Raw genomic sequence first — 23,228 nt, forward strand, 5'->3', positions numbered from 1 at the left:
TCAGAGGAGAGGGTTTTCAAGAGGGCGTCTTGGAAACCCACCGCAGCAACAGAAGCCTGGACCGCTGTGGAGGGTCCTCACGGTTACTCAAAAGGGGGCAGAGAGAATGTGAGATCGGGATGGTAACGACTAGCTCTGGAAGGGGCTCAGCCCAGGGCTTCCCCTCTTCAAGCATCAGGGTCCCCTCCTGCAAGCTGGAGGCCCATGTGCCCTGCACCTGCCACACCTTTTGGTGTTAGAAACCTGGAAGGTGTTTGGATGACGGCAGCCGTCTATGGGTTCCACCAGCAGCTCAGAAAGGAAGGCGCCGATCAGGGAAGGCTTCCCTGAGCAAGCGATGACTGAGCTGTGCTAAAGACGAAGCACAAGTAGCTCTCCATGAGGAGAAGGGAAGAGAGGGGTCCGGCCGGATGGGCCGGAGAAGGGAGCAGATCAGGCAGGGCCTTGAGGCCCAGCTGCGAGATTTGGGCCATTATCACTAGGAAGCCCTGGATGATTGTTAGCAGATTGCAACTTCCATTTTTAAAATAGCTCTCTGCCCACGGGGTGGGGAAGAGGCTGGAAAACAGTGAGACCGGAGCAGGGACGGGTTAGAAGGCTGACGGTCCTGGGGGGCCTGGATGGCTCAGTCGGTTAAGCGACTGACTCTTGGTTTGGGCTCAGGTCATGATCTCACGGTTTGTGGGTTCAAGCCTTGCATCGGGCTCCGTGCTAATGGTGTGGGCTTGTCTCTCTCTGCCCCAACCTTCCCCCCTCCCCCCCTCAAAATAAATAAATAAACTTAAAAAAAAAAAAGAAGGCTACGGTCTTCATGCAACGACTGGAGAAACTTGGTCACCCTCAGGGCCTTTGCGCTTGCTATCCCTCAGGCTTGAAACACGTTTCTCCCTGACCTTTGCCTGCCAACTCCTCTGCAGTCAGACCTCCACCTCTCCACAGAGGCCTTCCTGGGCCATCCCATCTGCGATAGCCCTGGCCCTCAGTCACATCCTGGCCCATTTCATCCAGCAGCAGCTGAAATGACTTATTTGTGAGCTGGTGTTCTCCTGTGGCTCCTACAAGCTCCATGAGAGCAGGCACCCGGTCTGTGTCTCACTGAGCACAGCCCTGTCACCTGGCCCCATGTTCCTTGGCCACGACTCTCCTCTCCGGGAGTGCAGGAGAGGAGGTGCTTGCCAGGAAATGCAGGCAGGCTGGACCCCTCCTGGTCTCCCAGGAGCTGTTGACACAGCAGGGTGGAGGGGAGGGGCAGGGGAGGGAGGGGAGAGGACTGGCAGATTACTTCTGTCCCTTGAGGATGGGGTGAGGGCTCCTACCACGAGGGAGCCCGTGACACTGGAGGGTCGTACTGAGGACTCAGATGTGGGGGTCTTCCCACAGCGGCCTGAGAAGGACAAGGTAATGCCCCACAGAGGAGAGGGTCATCCTGGCTTCCACTTCTCTGCTGGGACAGATCATAGGGTTCAAACCCTGCCGGAGGCTTGGCAAACAGACCAGACGCATCCAAGACCCAAAGCCGTGGATGCTGAGAGGCGTGTCCGGGTGTCCGCGACGGGGCAGGAGAGAACTCATCTCCCAGTCTTTAAGTGTGCTGGAGACGGCGCTTTGGGGTGCCCCCCACCCTTGTGACACATGTCCCTTATCCAAGCTGTACGGTTGCTTAAAAACAAAACACAAAGAACAAAAAGAACGAGCTCCTGGCACGTCTGGGGGCCAAACATTCCAGTCTTTCTTTGCTGGCGAGAGAACACAAGGCCACAGAATGCAGAGATGAGAAATAAGGGATCCAGTGACTCAATGCATGTGTGACAGGTTTATTGTGGGGCGCTGCACGGGCCTGCCAACCGGGTCCACGGACGTGACATTTAGAAGCCTCGCACATTCCATTTGCTCTGTCGGCCTCCCTGACGCCAGCCGCGTTGAAACACAGGGCAACTTCTCCCATTTGCCAAGCGTCCGCTGACGGGGCTGGGTGTCACCGCACATTGAGGGAGCATGAGGAAGGTGCTTACTCCAACACAGGTGGGCCTCCCACTACTGGGGAACAGGGGACCCCGATTTGTGCACAAATGAATGAGATGGCTGAAGGTTTTAAGGAAGCTGTCCAATCTTCTCTCTGCAAAATCCCTTATCTACAAAAGCACTGCTTTCTGTAAAGTCTTAAAATGCACACAACCTTCTGTCTCGGTTTATTGCAAGAAAGGAGGAAGCCAGTTAAATGGATTCCTTCACGCCCAGGACCAGGTGCAAATGCCTTTTCTCTCCTGTAAGAACGACAAGAAGGCTATTGTCTGTGGGGGGGCTTACTACCTGCTGGGTACAATTATTATCCCTCCATATGTAAATGAGGAAACTATAGCACAAAGGGGTTAAGTCACTTGGCCACAGTCACACAATTAGGAAGTGGGAGAGCTGGGATTTGAACCCATGTCCTGAACCACCACCCTGTATCCCTTCCTGGCCTCTATAAAAGCCCAGGGTACCGTTACGTGGGACTCCTCCATCGCCACTATCTGCCTACAGGAAAATAAAACACTCCAAAACTTTAAGAGAAATGGAATGAAATATTACCCTGAACTTGTAGACAGGCCGTGTTAGTATCTTTGGCACCATGTTTTTCTGGCAGAGGCCAGCCATGGAAACGGAGACGCTACGGCAACCGTTCTCGGGGTGGCACTGGGCACGGGCGTCTCTGGCAAGCCTGTGTCTTTGGAAGATCCTGCAGTGGGGGTGAGCAGGACTAGAAGGGTTGAGGAGGCGGCTGCGTCCTGAGCCTGAGCACTGAGAAGGTGCCACAAGGTGCCGGCATCGGGCAACAGCTCCTCCGCCCCCCCAGCTATGAGTGAACCGCACACGGAAGAGGAACCTGGTCTCCACCTTTCCACACAGTCGTGGTTATGGGAGGCGGCTGGTGCTGAGGTGCTGCTGTTCTCACGTGGCACAAGGTCAAAGGACTAGCCAGGGAGAGGGGGAGGGGCCTCTGAGAACGTCATGCTCTCAGCTCACAGCGCAGGGCTAGTGCGCAAGGCTCTCCCTGATCTGGATTTCGTGGACCGATTGGGGAGGGGGGGGGGGAAGGGGGGGTGGGGGTGGGTAGGTGGGTGGCATCTCTCTGCATGCACATGCGCGCGTGCGCCCACCCCTCCCGCCCCTAGACCTCCCCCCACTTTCCTGGTGGGGCCTGGAGTGCGGCGGGTGGACCCGTTGAGCTCGAGTGTGTGTGACAGGGGACCAAGAAGGGAGGGGGCAGCACAGGACGGAGAAGGGGAAGAAACCAGGGGAATCAAGTCGTTCAATGGAGTGAAAACTGGCTCCTTGATGAAAAACGTTAGATAAAGTGCTTTTGCCCCTTGTAGGTCACTCGGGAGCAACTACACGAAGAGGAGGATCTGCCCAACTTTAAAAAACGACGGGCAGAGTCAAGGGGACACTTCCTCTTTCGAGGCTTGCAACATCACCCTGACCTCAGGTGCGGGGCAGATGTGGGAACCGCAGCGGTCCGCCTCAGCCAGAATCTTCTATAGCGTGATGGGTCTGTTTTCACCACCCCACCCAATATTACCAAGCTAAAGACGGAGGCGCGCGCGCGCGCACACACACGCACGCACACACACACACACACACACACACAGCCTGTTGACAACGTAAAACAATAACCTGGTAGTTTCTGAGAGGTAGTGTGTGTTTAACAGAAAGTTGCCCTGGTATAATTTTGTAGCTGATTTTCACTTTTGACAAACAAAACCTTTTAATTTTTTTGTGAATCAAATCCTATCATTTAAAAATGACCGGGGAGGGGCATCTGGGTGGCTCAGTTAAACATGGGGCTCTTGATTTCAAGCCAGGTCACGGTCTCCCGGCTCTTGAGATGGAGCCCCAAGCCCTGACAGTGTAGATCCTTCTTGGGATTTTCTCTCTCCCTCTCTCTCTCTCCCTGCTCCTCCCCTGTTTGTGATCTCTCTTTCTCTCTCAAAATAAACATTTAAAAAATAATAAAAATTAAAATGTCCAGGGAGTTTTTAAAGAATTTCCTTGGGGCGCCTGGTTGGCACAGTCAGTTAAGCATCTGACTCTTGATTTTGGCTCAGGTCATGATCTCACAGTTAGCTCGAGCCCCATACTGGGCTCCACACTGACAGTGCAGAGCCTGCTTGGGATTCTCTATCCCTCTCTCTGTCCTTCCCATGCACTCTCTTTCTCTCAAAATAAACTTTAAAAGATAGTAAAAAAAAAAAAAAAAAAAAAAAGAACTTTCCCCCGAGTGGCAATGGAACCCTTTGAGATGGAATAACTACACACCAGGAAACATTCTGGAAACCTGGCTTTTTGTGTGTGGAATTTTCTTAAAGAAAAGCCCAAGAGAATTCTGGCCGAAGTGAAATAGTGAAATATTCACATACAGCTATCGTGATCTTTGACCTTATTATGTTCCCCTATCCCACCAGATCCAAAATATCAGACATTTTGAAGACTTGGGTTGTGTTTTTTTTTTTTTTTTTTTTTTTTCCTGTGCATTTTGGGACCACTGGCAGTCAATGTAGTTTTTCATAAAAATTCTCTTGGGTGTTTTGGAACTAAAAGAAATGAATAGGATTAACGTATACTTTTGCTAGAAGAAAAAAATGAATATTCACTCTCAGGAATTAATTTTCAATTTGCCAGGAAGCAGGGCTGTGATTTGTTGGGCCCGTTCCCCAACTGTGATCTGGGTGGCTGCCTCCCCGACCCCATGCCAGGGGTAGACCTGGCCCAGAGGAAGGTTGCCACACCCTGGCATCTCTGGTCCTTGGCCTCCTTCACGGACCAGATGAGCAACAGACCCCAGGAGCAGCCCCTCCCAAGAACACAGTTGCTGTTGGGAAACTCACAGCTCAAGGAAAGGGGCCTGCAAATGTACCTCGGTATCCTCTTGGGGGGTGATGTGATGTGCCTGGAATGGAACCCCCAGTATCTCTTCCTCGTGTATTAATGGCTCAACCCACTCGTTCAAACAGGCATTTCTGAGTACTTAACCTACTATGTGCCAAGGTGGGCATATAGCATATTGAGCAACAGAAATTGCGGTTTTATAGGTGAGAGGTGGGAATATTGGTGATTCCATGTTTTAACCTACTACTGAGAGGGTTTTCTTAAGCTGGTATTACCAGGGTTTTCTTCGGATGGGATCAAAGAAGGCATAGAGAGAGAGCCAGTTGCCATCTGCTTATGGGAGTCTGGATCTGCCCAGTTCCCTTCCAGAAACAGGGCAAACACCAGTTTCTGCCATGTGTGTAACGGTGTAATATTTTTTACTTTACAAAGGGAAGAATCCTTCCTTTACATCAGCTTCTCCAGGACACCCTTTTTACGCAGAGGCAGTCCAGGCTCTGGCCCGCTGGCCGCCACTCTGTTCCCTCTCTGCAGCTCTCTGGGCCCTGTTCTGCAGTGCAGAGAGGCAGCTGGCCTTAGGAAGGCAGCTCAAAACTGCAAAAGGAGGGTGATCTCATTTGTACACGTCTTGTCCATATGGCGCTGTACCCACAGATCAGTTGCAGATACATTCACATGACAAATTGGCACCAATTATGAAATTAAATGATTTAATGACCAGCTGTTTTTGTTAAACGACTAAAAAAAAAAAAAAAAATCTGACATCTTTAAACTCTGGGGCCAAAGGAGATACCTAGCATCACTTTGCTAACTTAATTAAAAGATGCTTTTTCTCTCCTATTCAACTTCCTGTTAAGCAGATTTTCTGAGAACAGGACTAAAAGTACTTTAGTACCAAACTGCATACAATGGGGAATAGCCAAGAAGAGTACGATCGAGTCTAAAATATAGAACCAAGATTCTGGGACACTTTTTACGCCACAGATACAGAGCATGAACTTATTACGTGATTAAGTTTACTCAACAGTAGTTACGGAACAAAAGCAGCGACTGCCAGCAAGGCACCTATGTTAGCCGTGAACAACCAGGTGAACATTAACCACGGTGGCCAGTGGGTGGGACTGGGGTTTCTCAACCTTGGTACTGGTGACATCTGACCGGATAATTCTCCGTGGTGGGGGTGGTCCTGTGCCCTGCAGTGCAGTTCACAGCATCCCTGGTCTGCACCCACTAGATGCCGGTAGCATTCCCCCTGGTTGAGAAGTGGATCAGATGGACACTCTATAATCAAATGCAAACCAAATGGTTTGAGGGGGAAAGAACATGTCCTGGGGAACAACCTGTGTCCGTTCACAGACCAGAAGGGAGCCTGGAGGAATGATCTATAGAGAGGGGATTGTAGAGAGAGTTACAGAGTGCACAGCAGTACCCACCTTGACAATGTGTCGCTTCAACCAAACTCAAGGCTGGAGGAGAAACATTGGCTTATATGGGGGAAGGGGTCCTGGGCAAGAGATGGGGCTTGCTGTCTTGATCCTTGCCCCACAAGTGGGGGGCAGGGAGGAGGTTGGGGACAGAGATCTCTCCACCCACCTCCTGGCCTTTGCACGTCCTGACATCTGTGCCTAGAACAGCCACTTCTCTTTCCGGCTTCATCTGGCCCCTAGTTCTTTCAGGTCTCAGGTTAAATATCACTTCCTGCTGGGAGGGTTCTCTGACCCTCTCCCTGCTGCCGCCCTGCCCGCCCCAACTGGATGTCCTGCTCAGTAGTGCCTTGCAACCATACTTCCAGCACAGGACTTATCACCTTATCACACACAGCCCACATATATTTACATGTACTGCGGTAGTTTGGTTTTCTGCTGGTTCTTCCCATTAGAACACAGACTCCATGAGGACAGGGACCCTGTCTCCAGTAGTGACTGAGCAGCACACTCTCCCCAGAGTCCCGTAGGATGCCGGACACGTGATGGATCCCTCCCCCGCAAAACAGAAACCATTGTTCAAATGAAGGGCCGAGGAGGGTCGCTAAGTGAAGTTCATGATCGGAAGCAAGTGCATGGTCATCAGAGCAAAGTTTCTTCAACACATACACTGGTTTATTTCTGCAAGGGCGACAAGACTGGCGTGTGCGAGGCAGAAACGGATGGCGGGGAGCAGTATGGAAGCCGTGAAAGTTTCCATCTCCACCCACACGTTCTCTGGATGTTCATCAGACACTTATTACGATACATCTTTCAGAGAAATGTTTTGTACCCTGAGTCCAGTCACACACCTGTCAATGTATCAAGGACGTGCGCCAAAAGCCCGAAGAGACAGTTAACCGCTCAGCTGCGCGGTAGTTCTAGTCTTCAAAACCCGTCTTGTAAGGGGCCATCCTCTACTCCTTGATCAGGGAGGAGCGGATAGCAAGGTGGGGGCGGGGGGGGGGGGTCAAAGAAGACTCCGTGAGGAGCGGATGGCGTCTGCATCTCAAAGCCCAAGCGTCCCCATGGACACGTGGGCAGCTGGCCCCGGCTGCCATCTAGTCTGTCTGGTTCCCCGTCACCACTGCCAGGTTCCAACATCAAAACACAGAGACATTTCCGTCTAACTTTTGTATGAAGAATTTAATTCTCTATACACGTAACTAATCCAAAAGGTGGTATTACAGTTGTTAAAGCCGCAGGTTTATGTATTTATATATCTTACATTCATATCCATGAAAATACTGGAGCGCAAGGGAACGAGGGGAAGCAGCCCCCATTCTCCGCGCCGTGTGAGTGCGGGAGGGGCTCTGCACAGACGCCGAGGGAGGCGTGAAAACAGAAGGTGACTTCAGGTTACAAAGGCATTAGTGGAACCGCGAGACTGTGCTGAGGCTCCCCCCACCCGGTGTCCTGTGCTGTCAGCAGCGGGCATTTTTATTGAGAGCTTCCAACTAGTGTTTAAAAGACACACATGGCTTCAGCTACAACACATCTAACACATACACGGACCATGAGCTCCATTTCGTATTAATCTGCAGAAATCCCACAGTCTAGTTAAAAAAAATGTAAACATTGGAAATTAATTGCAGGGAGACTTCTATACATTCTTTCTTGTCAAGAAAATTACGTGTTCAAAATCGGTCATTCCGTGAAAAGTAACTGGAATAAAAACTTCATGTAACAGAGACTAAGGAGAGATTGTAGATACTGTTGATCGTGACAACCTCAGCGGCGTCGTCTACTGATTTTACGGTATGAAAACACGCAAGATTAAAAACCCCAAACAGAAAACACCAACTCAACCAGATAAATCTGAGACCGAACAAAAAAACACAGGTGCTTTCTCCTGTGGCTACAAGGTCACTGTGCAAAATCAGATTAATGCAATATGATTAGAGCATCGTACAAGGTGGTAGCTTTCGCCATGGGAAGAACTAAGTTCTTATGTACAGGATGTATTATTACATGCTCGGCAGGGTACATCTGATACACACGAACAAGCGCCAAACACCTTCCGTTTAATTGGGGTCGTTCTACACGGCTTTAAAACAGATACACTGAATTCCTCTGCTTCCACAGCAGGGGGCGGGGGAAACCCAAACCACACAATGTCGTTGGTAACACTGGACAAAATGAACAAAGAAAATACATCAAGTCTCAGATTTATGGACATTTGGAACATTTTTTTTTTTCCATAGCACACGCAGAATTCCTTGATAGTGGGTCTTTTTGCAAAACCAAAATGGCAAAGGAGTAATTTATTGATTTTTATTAAAAGGCTAAAATATATCTTTAAAAACACTTTTAAAACTATCGAAAGCACCTGTGCAAAGGTGGGGGGGAAGTCAATTCGAGTCACTAGGAAAGCCACAAAAGGACCCACTACCCTGTGTAATTTTGTAAGGTTTGCTTCTATCTCTGCAAGTCATAACTCGACATTGTCATCACGTGCAACTAAGGTAAAATGAGGTAAACTGCTCTGCAGTGAGTTCTTCTACTCAGAAGGCAGTAGGTGATCATGCTGGAAGTCACATGATCAAGGCTGCATCTCCCATCATCCCTCTGGGCAGTGATATGGGATAGTGGGTCTCTTTGAGGACTTTCAAGCCTGAGGGGGGGATGGACAACATATGATTCCTAGAAAAAGGAGGAAAACAACACATAAGCAAAACAAAACAATGAGCAAAATTCAAGCTAGGAAAATGAGTCAGGCATGTCAACAGCATGGTGCCAAAATGATCAAAAAAAAAAAAAAAAAAAGGAAAAAGGGGGGAGGGGAGGGAGGGGACATGCTACAGAAGGAATGAAAAAAAAAACAAAAGAAAAGAAAACAACCCCACAAGATAAAAGTCTTGCATTACAGAAGGTCTTCAAAGAGACTGTTGCGAATGCAGCAATGGTCTAGCTTTACGTTCTGCAAACAAAGCTCGGCAGAATCAGAGCAATGCTGCATGTTTTACCATAAGGAACCAGACAGGAGAGACAACGGAGCCGCTCAGGCACTTACATTGCTGGCTTGGGTCCATGTCTGTGGTCAGCTTCACGTAGTTGGAGGGGAAGAGCCCCACTTGTCCATTGACTTCTCCTTTCCACCAGTCGGGGTCCTCCTTGTTGAGGACGTTGATGATCTGGCCCTTGTTGAAGGCCAGTTCATCGTCGTTCTGGGCGATGTAGTCGTACATGCCGATCACCTGGCACACTGCGGAAGACACAGGGTCAGGTGAGAGCTGCCCGGCCGAGAGGCACGCGGAAGGGGCCACTTGGGGTCATCAGATATGCCCACGTGTTAGTGCTGTTCTTTCGGGACAGGGCAGAGCGAGGGCAGCAGAGGAAGATGGGTTAAAAACCAAGACGACAGCAAAATTTCACATAGAGTCTTTAGTTTGTATAAACCCTTCCTCTTTCTCATGTGGACTTGTCAGCAGAAAATTTACACTGATGACTGAACGCTCATGGAATCATTTCTATTTGAGCGGAGGGGAACTCCTTAAAAATGCTGACTCTGGAAGCCGGGTCAGCCGTGCATCCCGTGCATCCCGGGGACTTTGCTACAGTTCTCTGCTTCCTTTCTTGCTTCTTCTTTTGTCTTTTTAAGGTGGAAGGTAATTATCATCTGATCTCCCCACAAACCCAAATCTTCCTGAACAGTAAAAATCCGTGTTTTATTCTGCTCTATCTTTGTGTCTCAAACTTTTGTCTCAGAGGAGAAATTTCCACATTCAAGAATAATTTTTCTTGTCTCTTTTTCCCTCCAACCTATGGGAGGTTAAACTGCCTTCGTTTCCTGGCATTATCACACTTTAGATAAGACCATACGGTGAGGTCGTGCCCCTAATTAATCTTTCTTAACCAACCTGTATATGGGTGTAGGTTTTTCAAATTCTCCAGCTAACTGAATCGCTTCAGCAAATCCTTTCTGTGGGTTTCAACCAACCTGATGAGAGGGAACTGCCAGGCATCCCCCCAAGGCGGGGAGGGTGGGGGGATCCAGCTGGCACCACACCCCTCCGCCCACACGAGGCCACAGCTCAGGCAGAGAGGCCCAGCTGGGGCTGGGCACAGTCCCGGTTTGCCAATCCTTTCGTTTCTTGCAAAGGCTGCCAAGTGTGAATCTGATTTCACCGGGATGTATGGCAAGGACACGAATGAAAATTCTGCATTTTCCACAAATGCCACCCAAGAACTGGTAGCTTTAAAGACCTAAGGCAGAATCCTGCTCCCCTGACCTCACCCGCCTCAAATATTACCAAAGCATCTAATTTGGTCTCTTCAGGCAGAAAATAGCCAACCGGCTCAGCCGCAGTGCCCTCTGTTCTTTTGAGTCCTTTAGGAGAGTGTGTGCAACATCCTGCCCAGTAAGCGAAGCCCCTCTGTTCACAGGAAATGTCACAGGGGAGTTATTTTAGTCTTCAGTGAACAGCATATTGCAACCAACAGAACCCCGTGGCCTCCAGCTCTATCTCCTGACCTATTTAGACCCCAGCCATTTATGTTTAGGAGCTCCCTTTTGTCCCCTCACCCCCTCGCCCAAATCCCAAATTAAATAGCTGGAAGGAAATCAAGAGAAAAATCTGGCTTTAATGCTGCAGCATTCATGGCTGCTTTAGGAAGAGGGTTCCAACAAGGGCCCTGTTGTACCCAGGACAGCAAAGCTGCTTAGATACTTGGTCCTTTTGAAAAACATATTCCAGATCACATTAGTTGGGTATCAGTCCCGGCAAGCACAGGAAGTGCTTACAGCAGATGTGAGAAACAATCTAAGATACTTCAGGAGAAAACCGACTGGAAAGACCAACGTGACCCGCAGGCCATCTTCCAAATAGAGATCGTAAACCACCTACCTGCCGGTAACGCCGTCGGCTTCGGTGGCTCCGTTGGAGTGATTTTGCTCGTCCCAGGGCTTAAAAGTTTTACATAATTAGCGGGGAACCAGCCTATCTGGCGCTTTTTCCCACGTGCCTAGTAAGAAAATAATTACATCAAAATGTTTAAGAGGTTCATGATCCTTCGTGATGAAGTTTTTGCTATGCAACAGAGCACTTGTACAGTTTATAGAAAGCTGCAAACCAAGGGGCATTAACACAGTAGAATCTCTCACTTACTTACTAGATTATGCAACGAAAACCCCGTAGCTCAAATTCAAATTGTGGCAGTCATTGGTCAGCAAAGCCTGGAGTGTTTCTGCACGGGCTAGGCTGGGCGGATCGCAATTCCGTGTGATGTGGTATGTCCTAGCTAGAACCCTTGCTCGGGCAGCGCCGGCTCTGATGTGTTAATTTCAGGTAATGTAGAGATTATGGCAAATGCCAACATGACATACGGATTTCACAGGAAAGAAAGTAGTAACAATCATAAAATACTACTAATCACAGCAGGCCACGCTTACTGGTGCTTTTGCTGAGTCACGTCCTGCACTGGGCAGGTTACGTGTATGTATCTGCACAATGCCGGAAGGGAGAATCCTAATACTTCTCCCATTTCCCAGATAAAGAAAGTGAGGCCCAGAAAAGTTAAGTGAGTTTTGGCGTCATAAGCTAGTTAGTGGTAAGTCCCTATTTACCCTCACGCCTCATTCTTCTGGACGATACAAGATAACATACTGTAATATTTACAGGACATAAAGAGTCTCAACTTGACATTGTTTTCAAAGACCGTCAGGCCTCCGTGACGGCTACAGCCATTCCCAGTGCCATTCTTTTCTCCTTCGCTTCCATCTGATTCAACACAAGACCCGTTTACTGAGTGTTTACATGCTGGGTGTTGTCGGAAAGGGATAGCCTATGACATGGAGGAACGGATAATAAAGGTGGTGAGCTGAGACCTGCAATTTCTGACTCACTCTGTGAGATGGAAGAGTCTAGTTGAGAATCTTGAGCAGTGCTATGACCACGCAACTACACCAATGGCAACAGAGAACTCAAACTGGTTTACCCGTGTGCACACGTGCATGCACACACGCGCTGTATCTCTAGAAAGCAAGACTCTGGTAAAAGCAGTTGCTTTTGGAGCACGTGGGCGGCTCAGTCAGTTAAGTGCCCGACTTCAACTCAGATCATGATCTCATAGTCCGTGGGTTCGAGCCCCACATCGGACTCTGTGCTGACAGCTCAGAACCTGGGGCCTGCTTCGGGTTCTGTGTCTCCCTCTCTCTGCCTCTCCCCTGCTCACGCTCTCTCTCAAAAATAAATAAGCATTAAAAAAAAGAAAAAAAGCGGTTGCTTTTGAGGATGGGGTGGGCGGGAGACATTTTGCATCCCCTTTTGCTCACTGCTGCATTTTACTTATTTTTTATTACTTTTTCAACATTTTATTTTTAAGTAATCTCTACGCCTACCTTGGGGCTCAAACCCACAACCCCGAGATTGAGAGTCACATGCTCCACTGACTGAGCCGGCCGGGCGACCCTCACTTTTGAATTTTCAGCCATGTGAATATATTACCTATTCCCAAAATAAGAAAATGAAGCTAAGAGATAAGAAAGCTTCCTCCACCTTAACTCTGCCCTCCCACCTGCCAATTTATTAAGAGGGATACATCTGGGTTACTTGTAGAACGCAGATCAAATTTCCCTTTGCTTGTGCTCTGATAGACTTCATGCCCTTGGCTGAAGGGCTAAAGCTTTTATTTTTACAGGGAATCCGCCCACGACGGCAGCCTCTCATTTGCAAGCCCCCACGTGTTCATCTGTCCAGTACCCGCCACATGGCTTGCAACGACTCTGCCATGCCCCTGCAGCTTCACAAGGACGGAACACAGAGCTCACTGGCAATTTCTTCACGTGTGTATCCAGTGAAAGTGCCAGAAGCCCTCCGTGCACGGCAATTCACCCACTTTACTGTGGATTGCCAGAACGGTTCAAACCTCTCTTCTGAGCAAGGTGCTAGGAATGTGAGGATGAAAAACTATGGTTACCGCTTTCAGAAAGCTGATAACCTACGTGCAGACGTGAGAAATGTGTGTGAAAAGCTAAGTAATGACATCAACATCAGTATTAAATACCAAGAGTGGTGTGGGCATCGGGACCCCACCATCATTCAGGGGAAGAAGAGGTTGCTGCTGGTGGGATGGCCACAAAGCTTCTGGGGGAGGTGGGATATGGCAAGCTCTGGCGGGCTGGGGGAGGGCTGGGAGACAACCACGGGTGGGGCACGTTACTCTCAGTGAGGCTAAGAGAGTCTAGGGGAGTCACCTGTTTTCAAGAGAGCAAACCACCAAATGAAATGGGGCTGGAACGGAGATGTCGCCGATGGTTGGGAAGATGAATAGGGGAGCGGCTGAGAAGGGAAGAGGAGCACCTGGGGGCAGCTTGAGGCGACAGCAGCACAACAGTACAAAGAGGAGTGGGTCCCGAGACCCCAGAGGTCAAGGTCAGATTCCTGAGCCTGTAAGGTCAGTGTGGTCAGCCCTGCTGGACGGGTTTTATGGCTGCCCACCAGCCAGCTGCCCGAGACGAGTTTAACCTCTGGCTCTACTCCAGGCAAGCTTTTCATTCCACCCAAGACACGTTTCTCTAGTCCTCTGGCTCACCCCGCACTCTGCTGGCACTTGATTTCTTAACTTGCTGCCCCATATGCACAGCTCACCACAATATACAGACCTTGCCCTCCCTGGCCTTGACAAAACAGTGAATTGAAGACACAGGCACACGCACACACACACGGGTCTAAATACGTTGTGTTGTACAGATGTGGCTTTCGTATCACACCTTATACTGCTACCGGTGTTGTACAGATGTGGCTTTCGTATCACACCTTATACTGCTACCGATGATGAGCTCTGCTTCTATAATGCCATGACACTTGAGATGTCACTGCAGGCGTCCCTCATCATGATTTCTCATGCTACCAACCCTCACTATCTGAACTCAGGGGTCAAAACAAATTTGGATAAGTCTTTCAATGAATCCTTAGCTCTCACAACTCTGCCACTGGCTGTCCGAAGCTCAGAAAACAAACACATAGGTTCCGATGGTGTGCACTCTCCCGATATCCACACGCAGGACGAGGCGGTGCGGGGTTAGCTGTCCTTTGCGATGAAATTGTATCCCTTTGAGATTTTGCACATTCAACTTTGGACAGAGGATTTTAAACACAAGGAAAAGACACTAACTTGCAGCTCTCCTTCCCACCATCCACCTGGGTTCTTTTTTCGGATCAAAATCAGCTGACCAGGGGCCAGGGTGAGCTGCTCCGGACCCGTGGCAGTGTAGCAGGCAATCACCTGTGCGATTTCTGGAAAACAAGACCAAACAGCGCAGCGCAGCGTTATGGTCAGAAGAAGAGCTCCTAGGAAGACACAGCCACCTCCCGGGTTCACAGATTAACATCATCAAAGCCACTGCACTGGGCTGGCTTTCTACTAAATGAAGATGGCCCACTCAGTCACCCCCCATTCCATGACCTCCAATCCAAAGGCAGCAATCCAGGACTCGGGTGGCCTTTTGGTGCTGCTGTAGGACTTCCTCATCATCTCTCAGAACTCACTGACCAACTTCCCTCCGCGAACCCCACTCCTGTGCCCAATTCCGGCACCTTCTGTCCCAGCCCCGCCCGCAATTACTGCGAATGCCCTGTCGCCAGCAGCTGGGCCTCCTTCCTCCCCAGCCCGCCTTCCACCCCGTAGCACACAGTTCACTCGAGGGTTGTTAAGTGAATGAAGGAACTCACGTGGAGCTTTCCCACCGGCCAAGTAAGTAAACAGAGAAATCCTATTTTCTCCAGAAACTTTTGGGAGCGTGGCACTAGCGGATTTACATGTTGTGGCTTTAGACGCTCAGCCCCACCCACGTGACCATTTTCTTTGTGGCTCACATTTTGAGGGTGATCCCTGAATATCAGGTAGGAATCATGTCAATGTGCGTTTATTTCTTTTTATTTCGAGTTAGAAAAAAAAAAAGGATCTGGCGTTAAGAGGGGAATTTTATGAATAAACAGTTCAGCACGGAAAAAAAAACAAAAAACAAAAAACGTAAACAGTTCTGTACTTTCCCTGAATGTTAAAAATCTCATGGGGAAAATTCCAGCAGCACCACAGACCAGGCTCTGAAGAGTACATTTCTACTGGCACAGGAGGTCGAGTACGAAAAGACAAAATCCTTCTCTGACTAAATTCTGGCGTATCCACAGTGACTGCTTTCGGAACTTCTCGAAGCAGTGAGGAACAAACTGTTCTATTCCTCTGTGCTCTCTCCCCGTCATAACAGATCTTGACAGAAAGAAGGAATGAGGTAAAGAAAGACAGACAGAAAGAAAGGCAAGAGGTAAAAAGGCTCCCCCTCTGACAGGTATTTCCCCCTTCTCTAAAAGGCACAGTAGCAACAAGCCCTCCATGACCCTGTTCTGCCACCAGCCTCCGGCCACCATGCTAGGAGCGCCAGGCTGTCAGGGGGCAGGTCTGGCCCTGCCAGATGCTTCAGGGAGATCAGGGGAAGCAAGACGGAGGCCAGCTTACACACCTTGGCCCCAGCCCTCGCTGGGAAATCTGTGTTGGGGTAAGAATTCTCCCATAACTCACCAAGGACTAGCTGTAGATTCCAAGAGTTTTTGGTTTGGAGAGAGTCCCAATTAGTGTCCTATTTGGCCTCAGATTTTCCCGCTCCTCAAAGGACCTGGCATATGCACAGCCAGCAATCTGCCCCAGCATTCTTTTCTGTCTTTTGTGTCCCTGAGCAGCTCGTTGGTTTTAGGATAACGTTAAGCCCATCTAGACCCTTTGGAACGGCAATCCAAAAGGTAAAACGCTCACAGTTAAAACACAGATTTGACTCAGGTGTTCCAGTATCTGGAGTCTGACTAAAATCCTACCGCAACTTGAGAGCCCACTTTTCCGGGTAAACCTGTCTGGGGCGGACCACGACACGTAGAAGCACCAGATCCCCTCAGCCTGGCAGGAACTCTTCAACCCACCATTTCCTACAGAACCTCACGGCAAAAACGCCCAGATGACCTAAGTGAGGAAGGCGTGCCATACAAACCGTATTATTTCACATCTGTTTCTTTCTCCTCTCTTTCACGGTGCTCTTTGTAGCACATGTGAGTTTGTTTACATAAACTAAAGTCCTGAGTTCGGAGGGATGGCTATAATTTTGTGCCTTCAATGTGTACCTGAGGCAAAGCAACCCATGGGCTTCCAAATTAAAGGGACCTGTGCTTTGCTGCTCTTTGACTCTTCTCCACTACTTATGTCGTGGGACGGATTGTGCTGTCAGGAGAGGAAAAGAGTGTCCTGGACCTACCAAGAGGGTGATGAAGCAGCGGCTGAGCCCAAATCGTACAGCTCCATGAATTACAACTTCCCACCACACTGCCTGACTTACTTCTTCACAACCCAAGAACGTTCTGTCTAGCAATGTCCCTGCTCCCCATGTGTGAAGCAATAGCCATACTGCATAACCGTGTATACGTTATTAACGGATTTCAAGAAAAGGATCTACCCCAACCACTCCTTGGAAAGGTCCTTCTGTCTTTCTTTTTAGGCTTCTGGCCTCTAATGAACAAAGATGCAGGAGAAACTGTCAATTACATTCAAAACATTGAAAAAGAAGCATCAGGGTTTGTAACTTACCAGGTTTTTTTCCTAAACTCCCTGTTTTCCCAGCAGTTCCAGAGCCCTTAAAACAGAGCAAAAGGTCTCATTTGCATACTGCAGAGTTTTGGTCATGCAACTTAAAAAACGATCAACGATGACACAAGCCCGCTCGAGCCCCTAAAGCCCCCTGTTCATTCTGGGGAAACACAGCAGCACTGTATCTCCTGACATCAGATGGGTACCAGGAAACCATGGGACAAAATAAGTACTTTAAAACACACAGCTTTTACCCTCTTCTTTAGGGAAAAGGGAGCAAAGTATGTGGCACTGTAGGATCCCAGTGGGCTCAAGTTCTGTCTGTATATAGCATACTGTCCCTGGGTCAAACCAAACAGGGGGTGCCAGGCGAGGAAGACTGTTAGTCTGTGTCCTAAACACTGAGCTCCTGCTTGTATTCAAATGGTTATTCAATATTTCACACACAAAAACTATACGGGCTGTGAACATCTAGGAGCCCGAAATCCAGATTTGCTACATAAAATATTAATATTTTGCCACATTTTTTAGAGGTTTCTTTTTTTAACAACGGAAACAGTACAGTGGCAATTCAAACACACCTTCCCCCATCCCACTGACATCTTTATCCAAAGAGGCAGCCCCTTTCCTGTGTATCCCTTCCGCTCAAATCTTACACTGCTTAACACTGAAATTCCTCTATCAATGCTGGATGTACAATCCATAGAAACAGACCATACTTTTTTTTTTTTTTTTTTTGCAACTACTAATTGTTCCAAAAGTGCTCTGGGGTTGAATTCCTTTATGGATACTCATGGAATTTTAAACCAGCTGAACAAGCCAACAGAGACCTCGAGTCAGGACAGGGGCCAGACTGTAATCTGTCATTACAAAGTGCTTTATTCTGAATTGATTTTCGTCCTCGAGTCCCTATCTGCCAGTAAATTAAGTTTTCCAATCAAAACAAAACAAAACAAAACAAAACAAAAGGCTTAATAAAGTAAATGACAGTTACTGTAAGAATAAAAACATGTCATTTATCTAACGTATCATAGTCTCTTTATTTGGGTCACTGAAATTTAATAACCATTTACCAGGGAAAGTTTGAGTTACAAGTTTCACACTGATTATGATTTCTGTATTATCAAGATGTATAATACCAATCTCCTTTCCTATTTTTATACGCTGCGTATCAAAATAAAGGAATATTAATGAAATAAGATTCCAAATGACCAGTTACTTTCCCAGTACAGGCTTGTAACACGCTCCCTATAGTCCATAAAAGGAACAATGCAATTGGCAGCACCCAATGATAGAGTCCAAGTAGCTTGAGTGTGCTCCCCCACTTTTTTTTAAAGTAGGCTCTCCACCCAACATGGGGCTTGAACTCACGACCCCAAGATCAAGAGCCACTGAGCCAGCCAGGGGCGCCCCAGTGCGCTCCTTGTTTAACATGACAGCCGCACAGAAGCTGAGACAACTCAGGAGATCAGGTTCTGTCCTGGCACCCCTCAAGAATGCAGGAGAAAAGCCGCCCCAGGCCATGTGCCCCAGCCCTTCCCTTACAGAGAAGGGAAAAGCCAGGATAGGACAGACACTCCCATGCCCAGAGGGCAATTCTGGTATCTGAGGCTGGGTCTGGTTTTAGCAGGAAATTTTCCTTATACACTGAACTCCGTGTCCAAGGAAAATGAAAGAGCTGACTTTTTCGATGTTTTCATCATTATGAAATAATGTAGCTCACTCAATGTTTGTCCAAAATCTTTAGCGCTGTTAGTTCTTCTGTGGCTCATAATTTAAGACTGTGGTTAAAAAGCACCTTACAACTCAGCTTACCTTTAAAAATGTCAGTTTTTTTTTCTTTCACTTATTGATTTCAGATGTTTTTTTTTTAATAGAAGACTATAATTTATCAAAGTAAAATATAAGTAATGGCTTTTGTCTTTTAATTGAACCAACAGGTAGTCACTTGAAATGTCTTCATGCCTAGTAACAGAAATTGAGTTCAGTTGTACTTTTTCCCCTGTGCCCCTGAAATACCATCTGTAGGATTCTTACTGGATCCAACTGGAAGCCTGGAGAAAAGCCTAACTCTCCCCTCTCCAGGTCTGAGGAGGACAATTCGCTGGCTGTCCTCTTGAACAGAAGTACTGTCTACCTGGCTTCTGCCATATTCTCCAGGGGTAGGCAAATGCCTGCAAACCCCTCCTGGGTGTTTCAATAAGCTGCTTTCAAGACCACAGCAAGAAAAAACAAAACAAAAACAAAAAACCCCAAACAGCAAAAATGACACTCCCTGAAAAAACAAAACTCGAGCAAAATACAAAGTGCTCCTGGGAACTGCAGGGAAGAAGGCCCATGAACAGGCTGCAGTGTGGGGCCAGGCTCCCGGCTTCCAAAGCAGTTGCACACACGGGGCCTGTGGACCAAGCCCGATTTTACACCCTGAGACTGGCATTCAAATGAGAGAGGAACTCTGTCCACTGGCTTACACCTGAGAAAGGAGGTGTGGGGGTGGGGGCAGGGGGTGGGGTGGGGGAAAGCCAGTTCTTGTTGGTTTATTTATGTGCAATGGCTCTCTGTTAAATGAGTACACTGGTTTACCCTGAAATTCTCCACTAACTTGACATTGGCCCCTACAAAGCTAGGCTTCCAGTACTCTGGAGGCCCACCCCATTCCGTTAAACTCGCACCACTTCAAGACCACTTGTTATGCAACTGAATTTTTAGGGCCCCATGTAACAACAATGGGAGCCATTTCTGATTTATAAGGACAACAGCATTTAGAACATATTCAGGCCCTGATCAATGGGTCTGAGACCTTCAGGCTTAGCCAAAAGTGTATCGATCTCTTAGATCTTGTGTCTCCCTAATGTATAGGCAAAATATAAATTTTGGAAACTCTCTACTGCCCAATGTTCTAGGGCCAGTATCACCCCCATTCTTTTGTTGACATGGGCAAAATACTGCTGTGTGTTTTCCTTCGGGTACCCCAGATCAGTGCTCGTGAAGACCTGATCAAGAATGTTTACTCCAAATCCTAAGTCAGTCACATGTAGGAACAGAGGTGAATACTGAACATTAACCCAGGTGACGCAGACCAGCCTCCTTATATGCAATCTCCACTTAGTCCCAGGGGGTTCTTCTGCTTGTGGGAACCCCGCGGCACCAAATGACAAGTTGAAACAATTACAGGTCACTGTATTTGCTGTCAACGTCCCAGAACTTTAGCAAAACCCATCAACGTGTTCCACCGTCCAATATCGTGACTCCCTGCAAAGAGAATCACCGCACCGAAAGGGGGAGGAAACAGTGAATGTGGGTTTACCTCTGAATCTTTAAGCCTCACATAGTTAGAAGGGAAGACTCCAGACTTGTCGCCCACTGTTCCTGTCCACCAGTCACCATCTTTCTTGGTAACCAAAATCACATCCCCTTGCTGAAAGGTTAAATCGCCTTGCTCAGAACTCTCGTAAGTGTACATGGCAATAAATTCTGGTGGGGAGAAATATTGAGATACGGAGAGAGCTTGATTGTTTACAGAAATCCCAGACAGCTTTGCAAATGCAAGTTTATGAATAAGGAAGTTAGGGTAAGATCCATTCAAGAGAAAGGCTAGTCACAGATAAAACAGAGTTGCAGAACACCCTGGGCTCTAAATTCCCAAGTTGCACATAAAAATTCAGTTAACTGTAGACAGGGAGACAATTCCTGGGAAGACCCAGCCACGGGAACCAAAGAGCCGACCGCATGTTTACCGACACTGAGTACCAAGAGTGAGCTACCATTTGATGTCATGATTTTGAGTGAAAATGGTTTTTACGTTTACTTTTAACATTTACTGAGTACCCGTGTCGTGCTGAGTGCTGGTTTAGATGCACCAGCACACCGGATCTTGTACACACATCAAATGTCTGTACTTCCATTTTGAGGGTATCAAGTCACAATTTTGGAAAATTTTTAGATACAGTATATCCTGCATGTAAATTAGACACAGTTCTTTTCATTATTCAAGTGCCCAAGTGAAAACTTATGCCCTTTTGTGCCATACACACAGATGGGAGGAAGCTGTTAAAACACAAAAGAAAAGATGTATACTATTTCGTTAAAAATGGGCACCTACTTGTCATTCAAGTGCATAAACAGGTAGCGGACTGACAGTGAGAGTAATGTCTACTCAATCCCAGAAAACAGGCAAGCCTTTCTGAACGAGCTGAAAATAAATCTCAGTTTCTTACATTTTATGATTCAAGTCTTAAAAAAATAAGAGTCAATGTTCTTTACCCCCTTGAATGTGAAGGGTGTGCATTCCAGAGGAAATTTTTCTTTTTGGAGGACAAACAGTTGATTTTACTAAGGCTTAGAAACCAAATCACACTCTCCAAAAGATCACCAGGCGCAAAATTCTAGACCCTACACTAGGTACAGAGTAAGATTTATAGAAAGACGGACCTAAGTTTCTCGCTTCTACTTTTTTCTTCATCGTATCCTAGGCCTTTTGTGTATGTTTTTAAAGGCTTTTTTTTTTTTTTAAATCACCTTTTACCCAGAAAGTTCATTTTTATGATGGATGATGCAGGTTTCTCACTAAACCTTCACGTGGAGCCCTTAAATTCACAGCCTACTGTTAATTACTAGGCAGAAATTTAGTATGGAGGAATCCTTTTGGCTAATTATAAGGGCCTCTGCGGGAGGTACTAATGAAAGCTGTAACAAACACAAAAAAACACAAACACCCTAATGCGTGTGCTAACATGGGCAGCTCTACAACGTGGGAGAGCCCTCCAAGGGCGGCCTCAAATTCAGCCGTGCTGACCTGCGACTGCTGGCGAGCACGGACCCCACGGCAGACACAAGGTCATCCAAATGTGCGAGGGAGAACAGAAGACTCTCTGTCTTTAGTCCTCCAGTGCTGCTAACACCCACCTCCACAGTGAAAACGTGGAAAAATGATTTCCCACACACGGAAATCAGAGTCTGGCAGTTTTGCTTAGGACATTCTTTTTTTCACTAATATATTCCTTTTTCTGGTTTCTCAATGTTCTGGCCTTTCCCTTTTCATTTTGCTCTGTTCCCTGCTCCCTTGCTCGTGTTTGGCCATGTAAGATAGGATCCCTGGCAAATCCAGACTTTCCCCAGTGATTCTTGCACTGAAAAGTCACTTGCTCAAAAACAGATCCGCATTTTGAAGTCACTTGCAAAATGTTTAAGAAACTTCAGAAGCATGAACTCTGGCTGAACTTGCTGCTGCACTACGGGATACCAAGGAGACTGCAAAGACTGTGGCATTGCTTGCCCTGCTACGTACCCAGGAATCTGAGGCTCCCGCAGGGCTCCGTGAGAGCTGGGAGCCAGGACGGTGGCCACACAGTGGCCCTCAGACCCTCCTCTAGAGACGTTTTAACACAGGGCACTGGCTGTTCCCATGCCGGTATATTCTAAGAGCTGTGCCAATGGACAATCTAACCTGGTTTATGGTTTACTTGAAATGGGATTACCTTTAGTTCAGTATTAGTAAGGGGCCCGTTATTATATGTAAATAGCTTTTCTCAGAACTTCAAATGCCAAGTGCTCCCGCATGGCTCCTGAATGCCCTCAGTCTCTCCTAGAATTTCCTAATGCACCTAAGTCACCTCACAAGGGATGTAGTCATTGTCACCTAAGATTAGAATTTCTCTTCTGCTACTCAACTTTAAACAATGTGTTGGCTCACCTGTGACCTATATAGTGGGGCCTCAAGGGATGAGGCCTCTGCACAGGTTTCAAAACAAATCAGCATTCATCAACACTGCTCGTGCATGAGCATGCTTGCTGCATTAAGGGACTCTGTGTTGACCATCCAGAGACTGAAGCAAACAGGAAGTAACAGTAGCAGATACCTACTGACCTTTCTCCTAAATGCTTTACACAAATCGTCTCCTTATCCTGTAATGGTTTCCTACCTGAAGGGGCGGTCCTTACGCCCACTTTACAGATGAGGAAGTGGAGGCAGGACCAAAGTTACATGGCTACTAGGTGAAGAGCCAGGGTATCAACTTTGGCCTTCTGATGAGACTTAACTAGATATAACACACTGAGTTTGGGTGGAATCATGATTTGCTTTATACAATACTGACTGTACATGCTATGTTTAAAAAAGAGCTTTTTTTGCCTTGTTCTGCTCATAGCGGATAAAAAACTCATTAAGATGATTGATAAGAATGTATATGGATAGAACTATGCCAATGATTGTTTTGGTGGAGATGGCGACAAATGGACGCAACAAAATGTTGGATTTATTCAGTAGTAATGAGGTTTTACCGCTATACCTAGAAACTTATAAACATTTTTGCTTCGAAAATTCCCTTT

General features: G+C 47.5%; 1 protein-coding gene across 7 annotated transcripts in view; it reads right to left on the reverse strand.

Moving 5' to 3' along the window:
- Positions 1-23,228, reverse strand: part of ITSN1 (intersectin 1) — a 217,705-nt gene that overhangs the window by 38,729 nt on the left and 155,748 nt on the right. For 6 of the 7 annotated variants that reach the window (XR_006192990.1, XM_042903100.1, XM_042903097.1 and 3 more), the window contains exons 24-28: positions 20,209-20,375; positions 16,902-16,947; positions 14,448-14,569; positions 11,180-11,297; positions 9,346-9,537 (exon numbers count right to left, since the gene is read on the reverse strand). Coding sequence is in view for 6 of the 7 variants with exons in the window: in XM_042903100.1 (XP_042759034.1) it covers positions 9,346-9,537; positions 11,180-11,297; positions 14,448-14,569; positions 16,902-16,947; positions 20,209-20,375 (645 nt within the window). In the remaining variant the exon portion in view is untranslated. Of the gene's footprint in view, positions 1-7,457; positions 8,976-9,345; positions 9,538-11,179; positions 11,298-14,447; positions 14,570-16,901; positions 16,948-20,208; positions 20,376-23,228 lie in introns of those variants that run through there. The other variant, XM_042903102.1, reaches the window with a different exon arrangement.

This window comes from Panthera leo, chromosome C2 (assembly GCF_018350215.1).
Source record: "Panthera leo isolate Ple1 chromosome C2, P.leo_Ple1_pat1.1, whole genome shotgun sequence".
Lineage (NCBI taxonomy): Eukaryota > Metazoa > Chordata > Mammalia > Carnivora > Felidae > Panthera > Panthera leo.